Source organism: Pongo abelii, chromosome 8 (genome assembly GCF_028885655.2).
Source record: "Pongo abelii isolate AG06213 chromosome 8, NHGRI_mPonAbe1-v2.0_pri, whole genome shotgun sequence".
Taxonomy (NCBI): domain Eukaryota; kingdom Metazoa; phylum Chordata; class Mammalia; order Primates; family Hominidae; genus Pongo; species Pongo abelii.
In genome coordinates this window covers 106,813,175-106,837,130 of record NC_071993.2, presented here as the reverse complement: position 1 = coordinate 106,837,130, position 23,956 = coordinate 106,813,175, and the positions used below count along the sequence as shown (strand labels likewise).

General features: G+C 44.9%; 1 protein-coding gene across 6 annotated transcripts in view; it reads left to right on the top strand.

The window, feature by feature from the left end:
- The window catches only part of DNMBP (dynamin binding protein), a 134,690-nt gene extending 111,280 nt beyond the window's left edge, over positions 1 to 23,410 (top strand). For 4 of the 6 annotated variants that reach the window (XM_009245705.4, XM_024253968.3, XM_054522768.2 and 1 more), the window contains 8 exons: positions 981 to 1,111; positions 2,310 to 2,414; positions 6,777 to 6,905; positions 9,019 to 9,351; positions 9,754 to 9,933; positions 10,808 to 11,006; positions 14,694 to 15,244; positions 17,692 to 19,453. In XM_009245705.4, coding sequence (XP_009243980.4) covers positions 981 to 1,111; positions 2,310 to 2,414; positions 6,777 to 6,905; positions 9,019 to 9,351; positions 9,754 to 9,933; positions 10,808 to 11,006; positions 14,694 to 15,244; positions 17,692 to 17,877 — 1,814 coding nt within the window. In that variant the 3' untranslated portion in view covers positions 17,878 to 19,453. Of the gene's footprint in view, positions 1 to 980; positions 1,112 to 2,309; positions 2,415 to 6,776; positions 6,906 to 9,018; positions 9,352 to 9,753; positions 9,934 to 10,807; positions 11,007 to 14,693; positions 15,245 to 17,691; positions 19,454 to 21,448; positions 21,499 to 22,625 lie in introns of those variants that run through there. The other 2 variants (XM_063727708.1, XM_063727709.1) reach the window with 1 other exon arrangement.
- The last annotated feature ends 546 nt before the right edge of the window (positions 23,411 to 23,956 follow it).

Here is a 23,956-nt window from a genome sequence, read left to right as displayed (position 1 = left end):
AAACCCCAATCTGCTCACCTTTCTTGTCCTGTCTTCACTGCCCATGCCCAGTGACCTCTCTGGGTTGAGTCCCTCACTTCCCCTCCTAAAACAGTCAGTTGCCCACCCACCCACTCCTTCTTCATAACACTGAATGCACTCATCAGGTCTCTTGAGGTCCTAACTTGAGCGTTCAGTGAGTATATATAGCACAATGACTGTGCTGAGCTCATTTATTATTCATATCTTCAAGATATAATACAGTGTAACCTTTTTGTCTTTCCATTCTTCTCCACACTTTAAAGTTATCTAAAATCATTTCTCTGCCTTCTACTTCAACTGTGTCACCCTCATTAGGATGGGATGTTGACTGTGGCTTCTAAAGCTCTCTGGTCATCCAGCCCTTTCCCTTGGTTCAAATCTCCTAATGCGATGTAGTCTCCAACTTCTACAACCAGGTATACCTTTTTTGCTGCCTCCCAGTCTTCCCCTTGCCACCCTTCTACTTTTATCTCTACACTTTTCTATAGGTTGTGCCTAATGTTTAACATGGTAATTAAATTACTGCTGTAGAGCTTTTTACTATGGGAGACGATTGGATATCAATATCTCATTTGTGTATGGCACCATTTAAGATGGCCTTACAAGTATTGCTTTCTGCATTTTATTGAAGAGGCAAATGAGACTCAAGGTAAAAATGACTGATTTAACACCATACCTTAAGTGGCAGACCCAGGCATTGACTTCAGTTTTCCTGAAGTTCTTTCCCTTAACACCCTCTGCTGTTTCCTCCTTGTCTCTGACCCCTCTCCCGGCCGCCCATTGTCTCTCTGCTGTGCTTCAGATATCATGTCTGTCCATAAATCATTATTTGGATTAATATTTTGTTATAAGCTCATTGAAGACAAGCACTAGCTCCCGTTTGGGTGTTCATCTCATTTTATGGCTCATTTTGTAATGTGTCCATGCTGAGGAAAGTGCTTTTCTGACTTACTCCCTAGTCCTCAAGTACCGTAAGGGTGATGAAGATAGCCTTATGGAGAAAATTTCCAAACTGAACATCCACTCCATCATCAAGAAATCCAACCGAGTTAGCAGTCACCTGAAGCATCTCACTGGCTTTGCTCCTCAGGTGAGATCCCCATCCTGGAAGGCTTAGCGCATCTTTGACAGCTTTTCAGGGCTCCGTGAGACAGCCTGCCTGGCGTCAATTGGCGTGGTTCCCTTCCTCGGACATCCTCTGGTTTTGTGAGCTGGTGGAGACAGGGCCCTCCAGCTGCTGGTTACAAAGGCAAATTAGAGGGTCAGATCAGTTGACATGTAATAACTATGGTAGTTTTCACCACCTCTAAGGAGCTTATAATTGATTTGGTGGGACAAAACTATAGTTGTAGACTTACTAAGCTAGCAGGAATTTAAGAGATCACCTAGTTGAATACATGATATTACAAAGAAAGAAATGTTAAGTGTAAGAGATTGAATGGATTGAAAAACAGTTTATCGGTAATGCTGAAAGTTGACCTGAAGTCTCCAGACATCATTCTGCTATACTATATATATAAGGTACAATTCATGGAAAATATAAGCCAGAAAATAGTCCATTGCTAGGTTTTGTATTTTGTTCTCCAAATGCTGTAGTATTTTAGAAAAACAGTTCAGTGAGAGCAAGAGTCTTGTTGACCTGAGCCTTATAGGAAGGGGGCAGGCATGCCACAGGGAGGGAGAAGACATGCCAGGCAGGGTAACGTCATGAGGAACAGTCCTAGGATCAGCAGACATGGCAGTGCTGGGATGAAGAGGGCAGCCTGGCCAGAGCAGAGGGCTTGCAAAGAAGGTTTAAAGGAGGGCCTGTGTGTATTTTGGAGGTCTTTCGAAACCACATGCAGGTGTTTAAATCAATTCACTATGATTCAGGAAAACATTAAATGTTTAAAATTTGAACAAAAGATGTTTTTAAGAAAGCTACTTTTGGCCAGGCGTGGTGGCTCACGCCTATAATCCCAGCACTCTGGGAGGCCAAGGGGGTGGATCACCTGAGATCAGGAGTTCGAGGCTAGTCTGGCCAACGTGGTGAAACCTCATCTCTACTAGTAATACAAAAATGAGCTGGGCGTGGTGGTGCAAGCCTGTAATCTCAGCTATGCGAGAGGCTGAGGCAGGAGAATTGCTTGAATCCGGGAAGCGGAGGTTGCGGTGAGCCAAGATCACGCCATTGCACTCCAACCTGGGCGACAAGAGCAAAACTCTGTCTCCACACACAAAAAAGCTACTTTTGCCAGTAAGATTAAAGGAGCGTCCAAATTTGCTAACAGCACTTTATTTTTGAACAGATAAAAGATGAAGTATTTGAAGAAACAGAAAAAAACTTCCGAATGCAAGAAAGATTGATTAAGTCTTTTATCCGAGACCTGTCTCTCTACCTCCAGCACATCCGGGTGAGCGTCAACATCACTCTAGTTAGACTAACATACGATGTAATTCTGTCCCCTTTCCTGTTCATCAATCATATTGTTTAATGAATGCTGAGTAATCTGGACTCAAATCACTATTATGTGCCCCTTCATACTTTTTGTTGAGATGCCAATAGGTTATTTAACAGTAATAGCATTTAGATCAATGTTGTCATATTCATTTCAAAGCAGCCCAACTTTTTCCACCCTCTTTTTGGTCTTCATCACCCTTCATCCCACACACACCTTATTTTTCTTTTACTTATTACAGTTCATTTTGTCAAAACCAGTTTGAAAATCAAATATTGAATGCAAAAGCTAGGAAGCTGTAAACAGGAAACGTAAACAAGAGAAAGAACAAGCAGTGAATATGAGTAAGAGAATGTTCCTATGTGGTATGCTTTCTGATCACTTCAGCTCCCAATTTATTAATATTCAGTTGCTATAAGGCGGCCTCTAAAGGTATTAGAGCCATAAACAGCTTTGAGATCTAGAGAAGCCAAGGAGATCAGGTGAGCCTAGGTCTTTCCTTGCCTCAAGCAATGCTTCCTCCCTGAGGTCAGAACCAGGACCAGCATCCTTTCTATTCTTGTCTCTAATTTCTCTATTGATTTAATATAGGATGCTGTGAGTGTACTCGATACTCCTGTCCCTCTGATTTTTTAGAGACAGTCTCTCTCTCTCTCTCACTCCAGACCGGAGTGCAATAGTGCCATCATAGCTCAGTGCAGTCTCCAAATCCTGGGCTCAAGCAATCCTCCCACCTCAGCCTCCTCAGTAGCTGGGACCACAGGTGCACACCACCACACCTGGCTAATTTTTTTTAAGCAGAGATGAGATCTTACTATATTGCCCAGGCTGATCTTAAACTGGCCTCCTGAAGTTCTGGGATTACAGGCACGAGCCACCATGTCCATCCTGAACATCTGATCTTATAAAATAATTTCCTTGAAAGGGATCCTTAACTTTTTTTAAAAAAAAGTTTTTAAACTAAATAAAATGGTATAAAATTTAAAGGTACCAAAGGGCTAAGTAAAAATAATTATTCCTCCTACCTTGTTACCTTCTATAGAGACAGTCACCATCCACTAAGTTCTTCCCTCCTATCAGAGATTTTGTGTGTGTGTGTGTAGGTGGGAGATACACTAGCATCTTGGGTTTCACACTTAAATTTCAGAAGTGATGTTGTAGCCATACACACAGAGGCCTATTGTTCTTTTTTCCTTTGAGACGGAGTCTCACTCTCGCCAGGCTAGAGTGCAGTGGCAGAATCTCAGCTCAGTGCAACCTCCGCCTCCCGGGTTCAAGTGATTCTTCTGCCTCAGCCTCCCAAGTAGCTGAGGCGTACGCCACCATGCCCAGCTAATTTTTGTATTTTTAATAGAGACGGGGTGTCACCATGTTGGCCAGGATGGTCTCAATCTCTTGACTTCATGATCCGCCCACCTTGGCCTCCCAAAAGTGTTGGAATTACAGGCGTGAGCCACCGTGCCTGGCCTTGGTCCGTTGTTCTTTACAACTGCATAGTATATCACTGTGGACATGTCATAATATATTTAACTAGTCCCCTGTTGGCACATATTTAAATCGCTTGTAGTTACAAAAGATTAGAACTAGTCATACAAGGAATATCCTTGTGGATATATCATTTTCTGATCTATGTGAGTCTGTCTGAAGGCCAGTGTACTTCTGAGCCAAATCATGTGGCAGTATAAATTTTGACAACTACCGTTAAATGTCAGAGATGTTGTAAAGGTGAAAAGTTCCACAAGCAGTATCCCTTGTTAACTCAGTGTTATCAAAACCAGTGGGTTTTATCTTTGCCTGCAAGAGAGGTAAAAAATATTTCAATATAGTTTAAATTGTCATTTCTTATATTAGGGATGGAGTTGAGGATATTCTCACATGTCTATATCATTATATTTTTCTGTGACTTACCTATATTCTGGCATCTTTATCATGTTGTTCTCTGTATCTGTTGGAGGAAATAGTCCTTTGTCTGAGATGGTTTGCAAATATCCTCCCCCACCTCAGTTTGTTGACTTCTGAGTTTGCTTAAAGTGTTTTCTCCGCATAAGGGTTTAAACTTGCATTTTATGGCTTCTTAGTTTTGTGTCATATGTAGAAAGGCCTTTGCTATTCCAACATTTAAACAATCTCATGTTTTAGTACTTTTATCATTCCATTTTTTAAGATTTTAAAATTAAATCTTTAAGTTTTAAGATTAAATCATTGCTCTGTCTGGACTTTAGTAAATCAGGTTTGAAGCAGGGATTCAACTTTATTTTTCCAGCTGGTTACCCAGTGGCCTATCATTTATTGAGTAAATAGCCAACTTCCACCCTTGTGTTTTAAAAATGTAACTAGGGCCGGGCACAATGGCTCATGCCTGTAATCCCAACACTTTGGGAGGCCGAGGTGGGCGGATCAGCTGAGGTCAGGAGTTGGAGACCAACCTGGCCAACATGGTGAAACCCCATCTCTACTAAAACTACAAAAATTAGCTGGGCATGGTGGCAGGCACCTTTAATCCCAGCTACTTGGGAGGCTGAGGCAGGAGAATTGCTTGAAGCCGGGAGGCGGAGGTTGCAGTGAGCTGAGATCATGCCATTGCACTCCAGCCTGGGTGAGAGTGAGACTCCATCTCAAGAAAAATAAAACACACAATATTGGGGCAGCTACTGAGTATGTTTCTTTATCTTTCTGCTTCATAAGACTTTCCCCTAATATCCCTCTCATGCTGATATCCCTCTGTTGGCCATTTTCTCCCCAGGTTTTCTAAAGTGTGACACTATATACCTGAGCCCTCAGCCCTTAAAAGGCTCACCTCCATAGCAGTGACTGATACATTTTGGGTTGGGATATATGTAACGTTGAAAACCATCTGATGGAAGTATCAATTTAGTTCTGACTGCTGACAGAAATTGAGAGAAAATGTTGAACAGTTTTGTCATGCCACAAAATGAAATGCCTGCCCAATAAGAAAATTAGATTGACTAACAGGGAGAAAACCAGCGCGAACATAAGCTGAGGGCCATTGGCTGGATAATTTGGTATCTACATTGGCATATGGGCTGATATTTGGGGACTTTATAGCATTCCTTTAAAAGAAAACAAGAGGACATCACATTTCACATTAGATCTCCCACTCAAGAGGAATTAGCAACATTCCCTGGGTTATCTTACTGATGAAGCCCTGGCTTTATATGTACAGATATAAATATTAAAGACAAAAGGTCTAAAAATGTTATAAAAATAAAGCATCAAACCAATGTATGAGGCACTGATGGTTTTGCTTAAGAATGGGAAACCAGGTTGTGATGATCAGTAGCATGGCAGGGCAGTTGTCTTTGAGATGGTGACAGCATGAACCAAGACTTGAGGAAGGAGAGGTGACTGGTCATTATCCTAATCCTATAGGAATCATCTTGCTTCTAATTTGATAATTTACTTTTTGGTAAATTAAGAAACCCTATTAGGGACATAGGGGAATGCCAAAGAGATGATAAAAGCCCTCAACACTTTTTTAAGAATTAAAGTCTTAGACTTTTCTCTGTTTGCCCTTGAAATAGACTAATGGAGTATTTAGTCTGTTTGGGTTACAGCCCAGCATTGTAGAGATGGGGTTTCACCATGCTGGCCAGGCTGGTCTTGAAAGAAAGCCTGGAAGACCAACCTGGAGTTCAAACTCTCACTATCAGGAGGAGTTGACTATGTGATAGTGGAGTCAGCAAACAAAACAGACAAAAGTCTCTACCTTTGTGGAGCTTGCATTTTTACTAGGAGGGTGGGTGAGGGAGATGGTGACAATAAGCAAGCATTAGTCAATTCTAGTCATGTGAGAGGGTATTTTTTTGCAAAGACAAAAAAAGGAAGCAGCACAGCAGGAGCTATTGGGAGTGCCAGGGTTGGATGGGAAACCAGGTTGTGATGATCAGTAACGTGGCAGGACAGTTGTCTTTGAGATGGTGACAGCATGAACCAAGACTTGAGGAAGGAGAGGTGACTGGTCATTATCCTAATCCTATAGGAATCATCTTGGTTCTAATTTGGTAATTTACTTTTTGGTAAATTAAGAAACTCTATTAATTAGGGACATAGGGGAATGCTAAAGAGATGATAAAAGCCCTCAACAATTTTTTAAGAATTAAAAGTCTTAGACTTTTCTCTGTGCCCCATAAGTCATAGTTTATGAAAATATGCTTATTTCAAAGCTAAAATACCAGACTAGTGAGAAAATTTCAAATTATGGAACTCATTTTTCCCAGACTGCTATTTAGGGTGATGTATGACAAAAGCGGGAAAGTTCTGTCTGTTCTGACTTGTGTCTGTCCTAACCGGCTCCAGGAGTCCGCATGTGTGAAAGTGGTGGCTGCTGTGAGCATGTGGGATGTGTGCATGGAGAGAGGACACCGGGACCTGGAGCAGTTCGAGAGGGTGCATCGCTACATCAGTGACCAGCTCTTCACAAACTTTGTAAGTAACTTTTATCTTCAAAAGTTGGCCCCCCTTCCTAGGGTCATCTCAAATACATCAGCTCATGTAAGTCAGTTCCATGGACACAGGCCCTGGCACCAGGCATATTCGTCATCCTTTAGCTATATTCATATTGGGATTTGATATTCACAACATGACTTTCAATTAGTTAAATGGAAATGTAGGACCTGTGTCTGTACAAACAGGTTTTTAAAAAAATAGCTTGTGATTAATTTAGTTTCAGAGGACAAAGGAAAACTAGGCAATGAACTCTGATCAAATAAAAGCAACTATAGGAATAATAACTTGAAGAGGGTCCAGGCACAGTGGCTCATGCCTGTAATCCTAGCACTTTGAGAGGCAGAGGCAGGCAGATCACTTGAGGTCAGGAGTTCAAGACCAGCCTGGCCAAGGTGGTGAAACCCTGCCGCTCACTAAAAATACAGGAGGCCGAGGCCGGAGAATAGCTTGAACCCAGGAGGAGGACGTTGCAATGAACCAAGATAGCACCACTGTACTCCAGGCCTGGGCAACAGAGCAAGACTCTGCCTCCAAAAAAAAAAACCTTGAAGACAAATATTTAGGAATATAGTTAATATGTTACCAAAGAGATTTGAGATGGTAAAAACTACTTTAAGGCCAGGCACAGTGTCTCACACCTCTAATCCCAGCCCTTTGGGAGGCCGAGGTGGGCGGATCACCTGAGGTTGGGAGTTGAGACCAGCCTGACCAACATAGAGAAACCCTGTCTCTACTAAAAATATAAAATTAGCCAGGTGTGGTGGCGCACACCTGTAATCCCAGCTATGAGGGAGGCTGAGGCAGGAGAATCACTTGAACCTGGAAGGTGGTCATGGTGAGCCGAGATCATGCCATTGTACTCCAGCCTGGGCAACAAGAGCGAAACTCTGTCTCAAAAAAAAATTACTTGAAGTGCTGAAGACCAAATTTTTTGAGAAATTCTAAATCCATATATATGGGATTGTTTAATCCCTTGTAGAAAAAACTGGATGGGGTTTGATAGTTTCGTAGGGATCTATAAGTGGCCTGAGGGTGAAAAAGACATGCCCACCTGGGGAGCTGACAAGTGTTCTAATTGTACATTATTGTTAATAAGATGCTACTAAGTACTACTAAGTACCTGTTTATGTTCTTTATGTATTCATTGCCTTACCCTTAATGTCTGTGTGTTAGAAAGAATTAAAGAGAAAAATTTATTATTTTTGTTTTGAGATGGAGTCTCACTCTGTCACCCAGGCTGGAGTGTACTGGCACAATCTCGGCTCACTGCAACCTCTGCCTCCCAGGTTCAAGAGATTCTCCTTCCTCATCCTCCCAAGGAGCTGGGACTACAGGCGTGCACCACCACACCTGGCTAATTTTTGTATTTTTAGTAGAGACGGGGTTTCGCCAACTTCTGACCTCAAGTGATCTGCCCACCTTGGCCTCCCAAAGTGCTGGGATTATGGGCATAAGCCACCGTTCCCAACCAAGAGAAAAATTCTTTGGAAGATAAAAATGGGGGCTGTGCGCAGTGGCTGATGCCTGTAATCTCAACTACTTGGGAGGCTGAGGCTGCAGTGAGCCGAGATTGCGCCACTGCACTCCAGCCTGAGTGACAGAACAAGACTCTGTCTCAAAAAAAAAAAAAATGGGTATTACCTAGTTATGATTAAAGGTTTATGAGTGTATGAAAGTTATTCTACCTCAGATTTATGTAACAACTAACTCTGGAGTTAAATTCAAGCTATGTAGACATGTACACATAATAAATGTTACCAGGTAAACTTCACATCTGGTTTCTAATGCACACATCTTATCAGTGTGCAGCTTAGCATTTATCACCTCAAGGAGCTCAAGTGAGACTAGCATATTTTACATACTCTTTGATGTGGGAATTGAAGGTATCTAGTGAGAAGTCTTGTGGAGTATTTAAGTAGAGGCTAGTGATGGGTTAGTAGAATACTGTTGTAGATCTGCATGGGTTTAGCTTGTGTACTAGAAACGAAGTAGGTGGTTCAGGACACAACAAAATCAGCATTAAGAGTGACTTGGATAATCACAAATGTGGGATGCTGTCCAGCTGAGCAATGTGCCTTTCTCGTCCCTACAGAAGGAGAGGACAGAGCGGCTTGTCATCTCCCCCTTAAATCAGTTACTGAGCATGTTTACAGGGCCCCATAAGCTGGTACAGAAACGCTTTGACAAGCTCCTGGACTTCTATAACTGTACAGAACGGGCAGAGAAGCTAAAGGACAAGAAGACCCTGGAGGAGCTGCAGTCGGCCCGGAACAACTATGAAGCCCTGAATGCACAACTGCTGGATGAGCTGCCCAAGTTCCACCAGTATGCCCAGGGCCTCTTCACCAACTGTGTCCACGGCTATGCTGAAGCCCACCGTGACTTCGTGCACCAGGCTCTGGAGCAATTAAAGCCACTGCTTTCGGTGAGTTTCTTACTCCTTCAGTGGGATGGTCATCTATGGCCTTTGCCTGGTGTTTTTCTGGGAAAAATGGTAGCATGGTTTGAAAAATTATCTGAACTAGATAAACTGAACGTGTCGCTAGTTCAGCTCTCAGGAAATCTTGATCCCTTGATGGTGTCATGAAGCCCGTGGCTTCTGAAACATCCTTTTCCCTCTTGAGCAGTTCCCAGAAGAGCCAGCCAACCTGGCCCGCAGGCAGTGCCCTGGAGAACTTGTGTCTTGCATCAGGCTGCTGTGTCGGTAGCTCAGAGAGTGAGCTGCAGCTGAACTTTAGCTTCCAGTGGTTCTAAGGAGACTGTCAGTCTGGGATCTTTCATCGTGTTTTCTTCTTTTCTCTATCTCTGCTCTTCCCATGGACTCCAGTTACTCAAAGTGGCCGGTAGAGAGGGAAACCTTATTGCCATCTTCCACGAAGAGCACAGCAGAGTTCTGCAGCAACTCCAGGTTTTTACCTTCTTCCCGGAGTCTCTTCCAGCTACCAAGAAGCCGTTTGAGAGGAAAACCATTGACCGCCAGTCTGCTCGAAAGCCGCTCCTGGGCCTGGTGAGTAGGGAACTTAGAGCAGCAGCCCCGCCTCGGGGTAAAGAGTGGGAACCCTGCAGCCAGGCCCCCAGGCCCAGATCCCACTATTGGAGTTTCTGTATTTCATAATAAATGGAGAATAGTGGTTGCATTCTCACCCATCGTGGGCTCATGCATTCGCCTTTTTTTTTTTTTTTTTTTTTTGAGACAGAGTCTCATTCTGTTGCCAGGCTGGAGTACAGTGGTGTGATCTCGGCTCACTACAACCTCCGCCTTCTGAGTTCAAGTGAATTCTCCTGCTTCAGCCTCCCAAGTAGCTGGGACTACAGGGACAGGCCACTACACCCAGCTAATTTTTGTATTTTTTAGTAGAGATGGGGTTTTACCATGTTGGCCAGGGTGGTCTCGATCTCTTGACCTTGTGATCTGTCCGCCTCGGCCTCCCAAAGTGCTGGGATTACAGTTGTGAGCCACCATGCCCAGTCTGAATTTATTATTACGTTTTTTTCTGATTACTTCCTTGCTTTCACAGGTGGGGAAGTCAAGATAGGGAAATTCTCGGTTAGGTTCATCTAACAAAAAAAATAAGTGATACTAGTAGGTCTTCTTGTATTTTAAGTGGCATTTTAATCACATGTTTGTCACAAGAAAACAAATGTAAGAATAGGTGTGTGTTAAATTTTCTTAACTATAAAGGCATCAAACATTGCCTAAGGGCTCTTGATTTTTACCTAGCCACATGGGCTGGCTTCATCACAAAAACATCTGATGGGAGTGAGATGGGCAGTGACTGACTGTCCCTGCCTCATTTCTGAGGCTGGCCACATGTTGGGATGAAATATGGCTGCTGGGGTAGTGGCCACTGAGAGATTTTTGTTGACGTCTTACCTTTCAGCCAAGTTACATGCTACAGTCAGAAGAACTCCGGGCCTCCCTCCTGGCCAGGTATCCCCCTGAAAAACTCTTCCAGGCAGAACGGAACTTCAATGCTGCTCAAGACTTGGATGTCTCACTTTTGGAAGGTGACCTGGTGGGTGTGATTAAGAAAAAAGACCCCATGGGCAGTCAGAACCGCTGGCTGATTGACAATGGAGGTAAGAAGTTTAAGCAGCAGGGGATTGTAACTGGAAAAAAAAAAAAAAAAGTAGTTTTGGCTGCACCCGAATCCGGACTAGGCCAGGAAAAAAAAAAAAAAGTATCTTTGATTAAGGGGAAAAATAACCTGAAAAATAACCTTAACCTTCTCTAGAGAGTAAAGATCATTACTGAAACAAAACCTCTTTTTGTTTTGACAAATTCCAGAGGAGACACCGTTGCTTATCATGCAAGCTCTTGCCATATCTTACAGCACTTACAGGCAGGAAGTCCTGCCTCACAGAATCCTGTTCCTTCTTAGCCTGTTCCCAGTATGCCACAAAATAAGCTGCCCTCTCTTCAGTTGTTTTTGTTTGGTTTTTTTTTTTTTTTTTTGGTGGCAGTCTTGCTCTGCTGCCCAGGCTGGAGTGCACTGGCATAATCGTAGCTTATTACTCCTGGGTTCAAGGGATCCTCCTGCCTTAGCTGGGACTACAGGTATGCCATCATGCCTAGCTAATTGTTTAATTATTTTATAGATATGACATCTTGCCATGTTGTCCAGGCTGGTCTCCAACTTCTAGGCTCAAGCCATCCTCCTGCCTGGACCTCCTAAAATGCTGGGATTATAGGTGTGAGCCACCACACCCAGCACCTCTTCCAATTTCCATGAATTTGTCTTGTGGAAATTAAAAACCTGTGGGATTTCATTTGCTTTCTTCTCCCCATAACAGTTTTACCTCATGACTATTTAGGGAATTACTTTAAAAACAGCTTACGACTTTTTTGGAAGGAGAGTGATTTACAGAATTTAAGTAAGTGTATAAGGGATAATATTGATCTGTAATCCCTTTTTCCAAAATCCAAAAAGCTCTAAAAAACAAGGATTTTTTTTCAGAACCCTTTTGCCAAAACCTGAATGAAGGTGATGTGAGACTATTTATAATTGTAACTTATCCCTTTTGGTGTGAATAGTCATGTGTATATATTTTTCATTTTTATTATTTTTTGAGACAGGGTCTAGCTCTGTCACCCAGGCTAGAGTGCAGCGGCACGATCTCAGCTCACTGCAACCTCTGCCTTCAAGTGATTCTCCTGCCTCAGCCTCACAAGTAGCATGCACCACCACACCTGGCTAACTTTTTGTATTTTTTGTAGAGACAGGGTTTCACCATGTTGACCAGGCTGGTCTCCAACTCCTAACCTCAGGTGATCCACCCACCTTGACCTCCCAAAGTGCCAGGATTACAACATGAGCCACGGCACCTGGCCTTATTTTTTTTAAATGCTTGATTGCAATCTGATTCAGCCAAGAGGTTGCTCACATCATGGATGGATGAATACAGCTCCAAAACGAATGACACAAAAACATCAGAACTTTCCTATTTGCAATTATGTGAGATACTTTAAGTTTTAGTTTATAACTGAGACATACTTGTTCATATCTATGGGGTACGGTGTGATAATTTTGAGATAGGGTCTAGCTTTGTCACCCAGGCTGGATTGTAGTGGCACAATCTTGGCTCACTGCAGCCTCCACCTCCCAGGCTCAAGCAATCCTCCTGTCTCGGCCCTCCTTAGTAGCTGGGACCAGAGGCATGCGTGACGATGCCCAGTTAATTTTATTTTAGTAGAGACAGTCTCCCTGTGTTGCCCAGGCTATAAACTTGTCATTTCTTTGTGGAGATATCATTCAGAATCCTTGGCTTCTAGCCATCTTGAAATATACATTATCATTAGCTATAGTAACCTTATTATGCAATAGAACACCAGAGCTTATTTCTCCTAACTTTGTACCTGTTGAACAACCTCTCCCCAGACTCACCTCCCCCTATAGCTACACCTCCCCCTCCACCACCCCCAGCCTCTGGTATCTAGCATTCTACTCTCAACTGCTATGAGATCAACTTGTCTAGATTCCACGTGAATGAGATTAATATGGTATTTGTCTTTCTGTTTCTGGCTTATTTCACTTAACATGTCCTCCAGGTTCAACCATGTGGCCGCAAATGACAGAATCTCATTCTGAATATTCATTAACAGAATTGATTACGGGGTGCTGACCCTGCTGGGGGGGTTTTACAAAATATGTAGTATAGGTACTTGACTACCTTCCCAGAATTAAAAGAATCTGAATTCCAAAACATATCTGGCCCTAAGCATTTTAGGTAGGGATTGTGGTCCCTATCTAGACAGACATCTATGTATTCACCACCCAGAACTGAAAAATGTCACATTGCTTGGTTTCTTTAAAAGCATCTTGTGGATTTTTTTTCTCCCCACTTCTGCTTACCCAGAACGAGAGATTAAAAGTGGGACAGGAAGGACAGAGGATGGAGCCTGTTAGGGTGACATCAGGTGACAGCTACTGCTGGGGTCAGAGACAGGTGGACCTAAAGTCCCAAGCTGTTTAAGAAACTGCTCCACCCTTCAGTTTTTATCTACTCAAACTTGAGAAGTGGTAGCGGGAAGCCACCGTATTCAGATCAGCTGTCAGGTACAGGAAATGCATCAAAGATCAGTAGAGTGATGGCCATTGTTCTCATGGAGGCTACATACTCTGGGTCTGTGCCTTGACAGTGTTATGAAAAATTGTCACGTGGATGCTCACGCAATCCCTAATTTATAGCTGAAAGCCCCCTTGGTCATCATCTTGGGCAATTTATTAAAGTGAACCATGTGCAGTATACATTACGTGTGTATTCTAACAAACAGTTTCCTACATTAGAACATCCTTCCAGTATATCCAGACTGCCAGAGCAAAGGATTCACGTGTCCTGGAGGGAAAAAGGGCAGGGAGGTCTATGGAGGGGCTTCTTGAGCTGAGGCTTTTTTTTTTTTTTGAGACGGAGTTTCATTCTTGTTGCCCAGGTTGGAGTACAATGGCGTGGTCTTGGCTCACTGCCACGTCTGGCTCCTGGGTTCAAGCAATTCTCCTGCCTCAGCCTCCTGAGTAGCTGGGATTACAGGCGCGCACCACCACACCCGGCTAATATTTTCGTATTTTTAATACAGACGGGGCTTCACCATGTTGGCCAGGCTGGTTGTGAACTCCTGACCTCTGGTGATCTGCCCGCCTCACCCACCCAAAGTGCCTGGATTACAGGTATGAGCCACTGTACCCAGCTTTTTTTTTTTTTTTTTAATAGAGATGAAGTCTCGCTGTGTTGACCAGGGAACTGGGCTCAAGCAATCCTCTCATCTCAGCTTCCCAAAGAGCTGGGATTACAGGCGTGAGCCCCAGTGCGCAGCTGAGGCTGGTTCTTAACTCGGTCTTTTCCACACTTGCTGTATTTGAACATAGGCTTAATCAAGCCTTCCTCTTAGGCATGATCTCAGTGTCCTATGACATTTTCCCATGCCGGTTCCCAGACATGGATTGTTTTCATCGTTGTTTTCTCAGTTGGCCATGGGCCTCCTGAGCACGCATCTGTTGTGAGGTTGTGACATGAATGAACCGGCAGGCAGCTGCGGCTCTTCATCTGTACCTATACACATCACATCCTGGGACTCAGTGTTCCAAGCCGCTTTGTCACTAGGCATTTTATTTTGTATCTCTCACTATTGGCCTGGCTTTTGAGTTTTTGTTTTACTCTTCATTTTGCAGATGAATAACCTAGCTTTTAGATCAGTTTTTTTTTCTCAGTGCTCCCTCTGTCCATCCTTCTGCTAAGAGTTCTTGTTTATATTTCCTGTTTCCTTTGTAGTCACCAAAGGCTTCGTGTACAGCTCCTTCCTAAAGCCCTACAATCCTCGCCGCAGCCACTCCGATGCCTCCGTGGGCAGCCACTCCTCCACAGAGTCTGAGCACGGCAGCTCCTCCCCCAGGTTCCCACGCCAGAACAGTGGCAGCACCCTGACCTTCAACCCCAGCAGCATGGCTGTATCCTTTACCTCGGGGTCTTGCCAGAAGCAGCCTCAAGATGCATCTCCTCCGCCAAAGGAATGTGACCAAGGAACTCTCAGTGCATCCCTAAATCTGAGTAATTCAGAGAGTAGTCCTTCCAGATGCCCTTCAGACCCAGACTCTACCTCCCAGCCAAGGTCAGGGGACTCTGCAGATGTAGCTAGAGATGTAAACCAACCCACTGCCACGCCAAGGAGCCACCGGAACTTCAGGCATCCAGAAGTAGTTGGCTACTCCGTACCAGGACGAAATGGGCAAAGTCAAGACCTCGTCAAAGGATGTGCAAGAACAGCCCAGGCTCCGGAAGACAGAAGTGCAGAGCCAGACGGCAGTGAGGCAGAAGGCAACCAGGTGAGTGCATAAGCGGCCTGCCACTGTGGCACAGGCGACAGCAGATGTGTTGTGGGTACCAGCAGGGGTGAGGCAGAAGTAGCTTGCCTGAGGCCTAGGGGTGATCTGAGATGAGCTCACAGACACATCTTTCAAGCACACAAGGAATCTCTGCCATCAGAGCCTTCTGAGCACCTTCCCCTGCTGATACTTCAAGGCTATTCCTGGACCCCTCTGTGTCACTGGGTGTTTAAAAGGTGCCATAATGACAACTTCATTACTCTTCCAGTTCACTAATTCTTCAGTTGTATAACATCCATTTAATCCACTTGTTTGGTTTTTGATTCAAGTAACCATACTTTTTTTTTTGAGGAGTTTGTCACCCAGGATGGAACGCAGTAGCATGATCTCAGCTCACTGCAACCTCTACCTCTCAAGTTCAAGCAATTCTCATGCCTCAGCTTCCTGAGTAGCTGGGATTACAGGTGTACACCAACACACCCAGCTAATTTTTGTATTTTCAGTAGAGACGGGCTTCACCATGTTGGCCAGGCTGGTCTGGAACTGCTGGCCTCAAATGATCCTCCCGCCTTGGCCTCCCAAAGTGCTGGGATTACAGACGTAAGCCATCGTGCCCAGCCCCAGTTTTTCCTATTCTCTTTGCAATGGGCTGTTCCCATTTATGAGTTTGATTGTAGGCTTTGTATCGCGAACGTTTTGGGGTTTTTTTTGAGACAGTCTTGCTCTGTCGCCCAGGCTGGAGTGCAGTGGCGCAATCTCAGCTCACTGCAACCTCCGCCTCCCAGGTTCAAGTGATTCTCCTGCCTCAGCTTCCTGAGTAGCTGGGACTACTTTATTAGAGATAGGGTTTCACTATGTTGGCCAGGATGGTCTTGATCTCCTGACCTCACTGCCTGCCTTGGCCTCCCAACTTGCTGGGATTACAGGCGTGAGCCACCACACCTGGCCATATCTTGAACTAACCTGTATGCTTTAAAGCCACTTTCAGATTCACAGCTGCAGAGTCTTTGCTTTACCCTTTGTTGCCTTTGCTCGCTCTTCAGCAGAGCATGTTCCTGTGTTGACTGTCAGGTTTGTCTGCGAGCTCATCTCCAGCAGGATTTGCCCTTATGGGAAGGCCTAGTTGTGTCCTGGGTTGTAGAGGTGCTGCCGCTGCCACTGTCTGGATTCTAAGAGTCCAGTTTTTACCCACTTTCTCAGTTCAGGTTTCCCACAGCACATTCCTCAGTGCCACAGCCGAGCTTTGTGCATGCTTGTTTTTCTGGTGATTTCTCTTACTACCTACTTCCCGGGTCAAACATCCCCATTCTGGGCCTACCAAGCAGACGGTTATTGTAGACACATCAAGGGGAAGAGAAGGACCTTTCTTAGATTGAGTTTGAGCAGGGAATGTAGTTGTAGTCTCAGCTCCAGCCCCTGACCAGGTCCTAAAGCTCCAGCCCTGGGCACGTGTCCCTCCCTCTGGCCCCCATGGGCCTCATGGCTTCTCCTCCTCCTCCCTGAGCCCCTCCCTTCCATGGGCATTAGATCACGAGATCTTTGTTTGTTTGTGGCATCTAAAGATTAACTTTTCTTTGAAGTTGGTTGTGGTTTTCTGGTTTTTCTTTTTCAGAATTTGTGTTTGAGGTATGGAAGAGTATGCTCATCTTCCACCCTTTAAAGCAATTCTGAAAGACTGAAAAGGTAGTTTTTTTAAATGGAGTCTTGCTCTGTTGCCCAGGCTGGAGTGCAGTGGTGCAACCTCTGCCTCCTGGGTTCAGGCAGTTCTCCTGCCACAACCTCCGGAGTAGCTGGGATCACAGGTGTTCACCATCGTGCTTATTTTTCGTATTTTTGGTAGAAATGGGGTTTCACACCATGTTGACCAGCTGGTCTGGAACTCCTGACCCCTAGTGATCCACCCTCAGCCTCCCAAATTGGTATTTGAGACAGTCTCACTCTGTCGCCCCGGATCTGGAGTCCAGTGGCGCGATCTTGGCTCACTGCAACCTCTGCATCCTGGGTTGGAGCAATTCTCCTGCCTTAGCCTCCTGAGTAGCTGGAATTAGAAGTGTGTGCCACAACGCCCGGCTAATTTTTGTATTTTTAGTAGAGGCAGGGTTTCACCATGTTGGCCAGGCTGGTCTTAAACTCCTGACTTCAGGTGATCCACCCATCTCAGCCTTCCAGAGTGCTGGGATTACAGGCATGAGCCACCATGCCCGGCCAAATTGGTGTTTTAATCATCCCTATTATGGTAGCCGTCATCCATATGTACCTATTTAAATTTATTTTAGTTGAAATTAAATAAGATTAAAAATTCAGTTCCTCTGTCTCACTAGCCATATTTCAGGGGCTCAGTAGCCACATGTGGGCATGTGGATTTGGAACCCTCCCCATCACCACACGAAACTGTTGGATGGCATTGCTCCCAGCAATTTCCCATTTTCTCTGTCTCCCTCACACAGGTCTATTTTGCTGTCTACACCTTCAAGGCACGAAACCCAAATGAGCTGAGCGTGTCAGCCAATCAGAAACTCAAGATCCTCGAGTTTAAAGATGTTACAGGAAATACAGAGTGGTGGTTAGCTGAGGTTAACGGGAAGAAGGGCTACGTTCCCTCCAATTATATCCGCAAAACCGAGTACACCTGAGCCCATGTTGCCTGCCACCCAGCCTTGCTGCCTTTGCTTTCAGTCCGCCGAGGGTTCTGGCGGCCCACCGAGAGGGCGCCTGCTCCTGAGACACATGCCCTGTCTGCGTTGCTTAACCATGGCATGGTGGAGCACACCACAGATCTTGTTCTTGATTGGGTTGTAAACCTTGATGCTCACTAGAATCTCTAGAATTTGAAACGGACCCTGGGGCTTTGCAAATGACTTAGTGACCATGAGAAGAGAGACAGGTGTTGGAGCTGGCTTTTGGGAAGGAGAAACTTGCAGTCAGAAGCCCAGTGTCCTATGTATGCAGGAAGCTGTGCTCTAGCAATAGACAGTGTTGGTAGTGGTTGTGCTGTACTGCGTTTGGGGTGGCCCCATGTTCCATGCTCAGCTGACCGGATGCCAACTCAGATGAAAAGAATTCATGGCTCTGGGACCCCGTGAGGCAGTGCTTGCACGTGGCCGGGGGTTTGTCGGGATTGAACCAAACCTAGTGCTTCAAAGCTCCTGGGACACCTCCAGTGTCCAGCACACATTCTCATACATACTGCCTCTAATTTCTAAAGTCCCTAAAGCACTACCTTCTGTAACCTTGTTTCTTTTACTCTATTCCCAGATTAGTTATGCAAAGTTCAACTGCTTTCTACTTTTAGAAGTGTTTAGGGTCTTTATTTTCTGTTGACCCTTCATCTGAAAGATTCTCTTCCCTTGTTAGGTACAATCACTGCCCCCCCCCCTTTTTTTTTTTTGAGATGGGGTCTTGCTATGTTGCCCAGGCTGGTCTTAAACACCTGGGCTCAAGCAACCCTCCCACCTCTCTGCTGGGATTACAGGTGTGAGCCACCGTACCGCAACCTCAATGACACCTTTCTGATGGTCTTTACACGGTCTGTGATGTCTGGTGGCCCCCTGTCCTGGACTCAATAATTAATAGATTTTCCTAGAATAACAGTATAAGAGCTCCAGCCATTCCATTAAAAGTATTAGTTCTGCTTTGAGCTGAAACCAGTTGAGCCTAGTGAAAGACTGGACGTCTTTCTTCTTCATCCAAGCGCCCTAATGACTGTTTAGTTACATCCATAGATGCAGACAACATAACACCTGTGACTTACTTGAATTGGGATAAGCCATTCCAGAAGTAGCTTATCCTAGACTTGGAAATAAGATTTTTTCACCACTAACTTCCATGCTTCAGAGATGACATTCAAAGCCAGATTCCCAAGTGCCTGATCATACCTCCCAGTCTCAGGAAGATATTTGCTTACCCCTTAGACCAAGAATCTTAAGATCTTCCCCAGCTATGAAGCCTATCTTGGAATGGGAAACCATGAGATTTGTCTTTTAAAAGAAAGGGAAGAAATAGCCTTACAGCCCCCTGTTCCTCCAAGTGCACATTTAGCCTTAAAATCCTGGGAGTCTGGGGAGACACCATGGAGTCCTTATATCCACAGTGTCTCTGCTGGTCGTGGTCAGAAGGCAGTAATGCAAGAGTCCTTTTGTGAAGAGTGTTTCTATGTAGAGATGTTTATATTTAAGTAGTTCTTTTATAAATAAAAGCATTTCTAATGGCCATGGATGCTTTCTTGATTTCCATGTTTAAGCTGAACAGGTTTTTTTGTTTGTTTGTTTAAGCTGAACGTTTTTCCTGGGCTTCTGGGGATGCCTTCCTGACAATGAGTGATGTACAGATCTGGGAGAATGGAGAGGCTAACTGAAGAAATGCAGGCCCAAAGTCGTTTTGTCAAAGATTCCAACAGAATCTCTATATACTCAGGCCGAGTGTGGTCGCACCTGTAATCTCACTGGCACTTTGGGAGGCCAAGGTGGGCGGATCACATGAGGCCAAGAGTTTGAGACCAGCCTGGCCAACATGGTGAAACCCCATCTCTACTGAAAATACAAAAATTAGCCGGGCATGGTGCTGTATGCCAATAGTCCTGGCTAATCAAAAGTGGCTGAGAATTGCTTGAACCTGGGTGGCAGAGGTTGCAGTGAGCCAAGATCACACCACTGTACTCCAGCCTGGGCGATAGCAAGACCCTGTCTCAAAAAAAAAAAAAAAAAAAAATCTCTGTATACTCAAAAGATGTCCATACTGCTGGTGACTGCCTCTATTTTCATCTTGTCCTATGAAATTCTAACAGAACAGAAGAGCTGGGATCTCTAGGTGATAAGTATTTCCCTGATATTGCAGATGTGGACACTGATACACAAGGTTATCTAACAAGGTCACGGAGCAGCAGCTCAGGCAGTTGGGGGCAGGGAAGGAAGTGGCAGGGCTAGTGGCAGAGGGGGGATTGAGGACAGTATGGTGGGTGACAGTAAAGCGATCACCCAGTGTTAAGAATAGAAATCACTGAATTGGGTAGGCTGCAGGAAAGCAGCTGACAAGTCACCTATGCTACTCTCATGTGATAGACTAGGAAAATGGGGTCCAGAGACATTCGTACTCACCCAAGTCACATATCAAGTTTTTGAGGGGTTGTAAATTGAAACTCGGGCCTGCAGGCTCAGGCTGAGTCTGTACACCTTGTTCTGGAGCCAGACTGTCTGGCTTCTGACACTTAGCAGCTTTGTGACCTTGGCAACTTATCCACCTCTGTCTCAATTCCCTGGTTGAGGTAGAGAGAGTAATAGCATCCACCTTGTAGAGTTGATAGGAGGATTCCGTGAGTAAATACATGCAGCATGCTGCAACAGGACAGCTGCGAGATACTGGAGTAGGACTTTCAGTGCTTGTCCCCCCATGGAAACAAACTATCCATGCATGAAAATACCGTAAGTACTAAGAAAACCATGTGAGAGATGACAGCACCTGGGTGTCACATGCAAATATTAAGAAAAGATGCATTGGAGAGGGCAGGGAGGACATGTTCACAGGACCTGTGCTGACCCCTCCCTCAGCCGCAGGCAGCATAGCACACATCAGAACACCCTCTGCATGGGGGGAAGAGAGGGAAGCGAGTCCCAGGTTCAACCTTGGACCTCAGCACTACCCCTGTAAAACCCAGTGCCCAGCAGGCCCTCACAGCCCCAGACTCCAGGCTGGTAGCTGCACACTTGCCTCCAGGCCTGCCTGTAGCATGGAAGCTTCACAGGGGAATGCCTGAGACCACTATGGACACTCATGTGACTCACATTTGCTCAAGACCACACACCTGCCCATTCTTGATAGAGGAGTAGTAAGGGCTAGGATTACAAGCCCTTACTATTCTAGATAACCTATCTATGTATCTAGGATATATGGATCTCAGGTTTCTAGCTTAGGAGACAGCAGAGAAGTGATGGGTGCCAATGGACCATCCAGCTGGAAAGGGGAAAGAAATACATGCAAAGCGTTTCAACAGGCTTGGTGCTTGCTACTGAGTTCACTGTGGGTCAAATCATCGACCCCTTTCCTTATGGTTCCCCTCTTGATTCAAGCCATGAGGAAGAAGAACCCGGAAATACAGTCCTGGATGGAGTTTGTGTCTTGTAGGAGCTGGTTGTTACCAGCTTGTACCCACTGCTCCCACAGCACCCTCTCCACCCAAAGCACTCACCATCAAATTCATTCCCCTTCCAGCTCTGCAGATCCAGCAGGTGGTTAGCATGAAGGAATCACATCAGATATAGGTAAGAAAAAGATTCAGCCACTCTCCTCTTGCCTTACTGTCCTATCTCAACATCTCTATGCATCCAGAACACTTTCTTAAAGCACAAAATCTACTTCAAAGCCATGAAGAGTAGTACAGACCTTTACAGAAGATTTCTTGTGGGTATGAAAGACGACAACCCCACCTATGACAAGGCAGAACTTTCTGGAAATATTGCTTTTCAATATCGACACAAGACTTCTGGCATCAGTCCAACTCTCCCTCAATATTCCTCTCCACCCATTTTCCTACTGCTGAGCTTTCCCCTCTTCCTCCCTGTCCCCTGCTCCCCTTTTTAAGTCAAATGACTGAGTTCTTACACTGGCATCTACCCCAAGTACCAACATCATCACACCAGAACGAAGGCCTCATGGCCACACAGTGCAAACAAACAGAAGACTCTCAGAATATGAAGGGATGGCCAGATGTTTCTACTTAGTTATTTTGTATTATATATGATGCTAATATGAGTGCCTTGGTTCCAAGGAATATCCCATGGCACACAATGTCCTCAAGAGAGTCAGAAAGCTTTCTGGGAAGCTCAGGGGTCTGTCCAAAACAGCATCTTCCACTCACTGAGCCAGGCACTGTGCCAAGGCTTACCCTGCATTATCCTATGTCACCCCCTACCTACCCCCCAACAAAAGAACACTACAAGGTGTGTAGAAGTAACAAAACTGATGCTCAGAGCCCAGCAGGTTGAGGCTGCAGGAAGCTGTGATCGCACCACTGCACTCCAGCCTGGACAGCAGAGTGAGACCATCTCAAAAACAGAATGACTGATGCTCAGAGGATAAGAAACTCAACCAGGTTTACCCAGATAGAAATAGTAAGACTCAGATTTCAATCCCAGCCCTGACAGCAAAGCTCATGCATTTAACCCTTTGCTATATACCCACTTGAGAACACACCAGCTCATGTGTACAACGAAAAGGACTTTGGCCCTAAGCCATCGAATGGCCCTCCCTAGTCAGTTCTGTGGGAGCCTTCATCGAAAGAGGACACTGGCCCTTTAAAGGAAGGATTGAATAGCAGTAAGAGTCTAAGCCAGTCTCCATTGCTTTAGGTCAATGTGGAAGCAACATATAACCTTCAACTCTCTTCCAGGGCCTGGTCTACATAGAGCTGTCTGGAGCCCTGCCCCGGCTGCCTCTGTTGCTGAACCTTTGGATTTCTTGGAATTCTAAATCCTCTAAATCCAGTCTTTTGACTGAACCATTTGGAAATTGAGGCCTGCATGCCAGTAGGGAGTACCCTTAACCCCAGAGGTAACAACTCTTTAGGAAATTTCCAAAATACACCTAGTACCAGTAAATGACCTGCCTGGTTCCCTAATCTTTCCTTCACCATGTAAAGGCTTCTGGATAATTTTGGTCCTCAGTTCACTGTTGGGAGTCTTCTATAGCATCTGCTCCAAGTTAAGAAGATCTGCACACTGATCCTAAAATTCTTACGGAAACGTAAGGGACCCAGAGTAGCCAAAACAATCTTGAAAGAAGGAACAAGATATAAAACTGCAAGTATGACTATGTGAGACTGACATAAGATAGACATAGATTGAGGGTCTAAAACTTCGGCCGGGCACAGTGGGTCACACCTATAACCCCGACACTTTGTGAGGCTCAGGTAGAAGGATCACTTGAGCCCAGGAATTCGAGACCAACCTAGGCAACATGGTGAAATTCCATTTCTACAAAAAATACAAAACTTAGTTGGGCATGGTGGTGCACGCCTGTAATTCCAGCTACTTGAGAGGCAAAGTAGGAAGATTATTTGAGCCTGGGAGGTCGGGGCTGCAGTGAGCAGTGATCATGCTACTGCACTCCAGCCTGGCGACAGCATGAGACCTCGTCTCAAAAAATATAAAAATAAACCTTTACATATATGGTCAATTCGTATTTGACAAAGGTGTCAGAACAACTTAATGGGGAAACAACCATCTTTTACACAGATGGTGCCAGGACAACTGGATATCCACATGCAGGAGAATGAAGTTAGACTGCTTCCTAAACCACACACGAAAATTCACTCCAAATGGAACATAGACCTAAATGTAAGAGTTAGAACTACACAATTCTTAAAACGGGAATAAGTTCTCATAACCTTGGGTTAGGATTTAGTTTCTTCATATGACAACAAAAGTGACCAAAAAAACAAAAACAAAAAACACCCAGATAAATTAGACCTCATCAAAATGGAAAACTTTTGTGCTTATAATGCCATTGGCCAGGCATGATGGCTCACACCTATAACTGCAGCACCTTGGGAGGCCAAGGCAGGAGGATTTCTTGAGCCCAGGAATCTGAGACCAGCTTGGGCAACACAGGGAGAACTCGTCTCTACAAAAAAATTTTTTAAATCAGCCAGGCATGGTGGTGTAGTCCCAGCTACTTGGGAGGCTGAGGTGGGAGGACTGCTTGCGCCCAGGGCATAGCAAC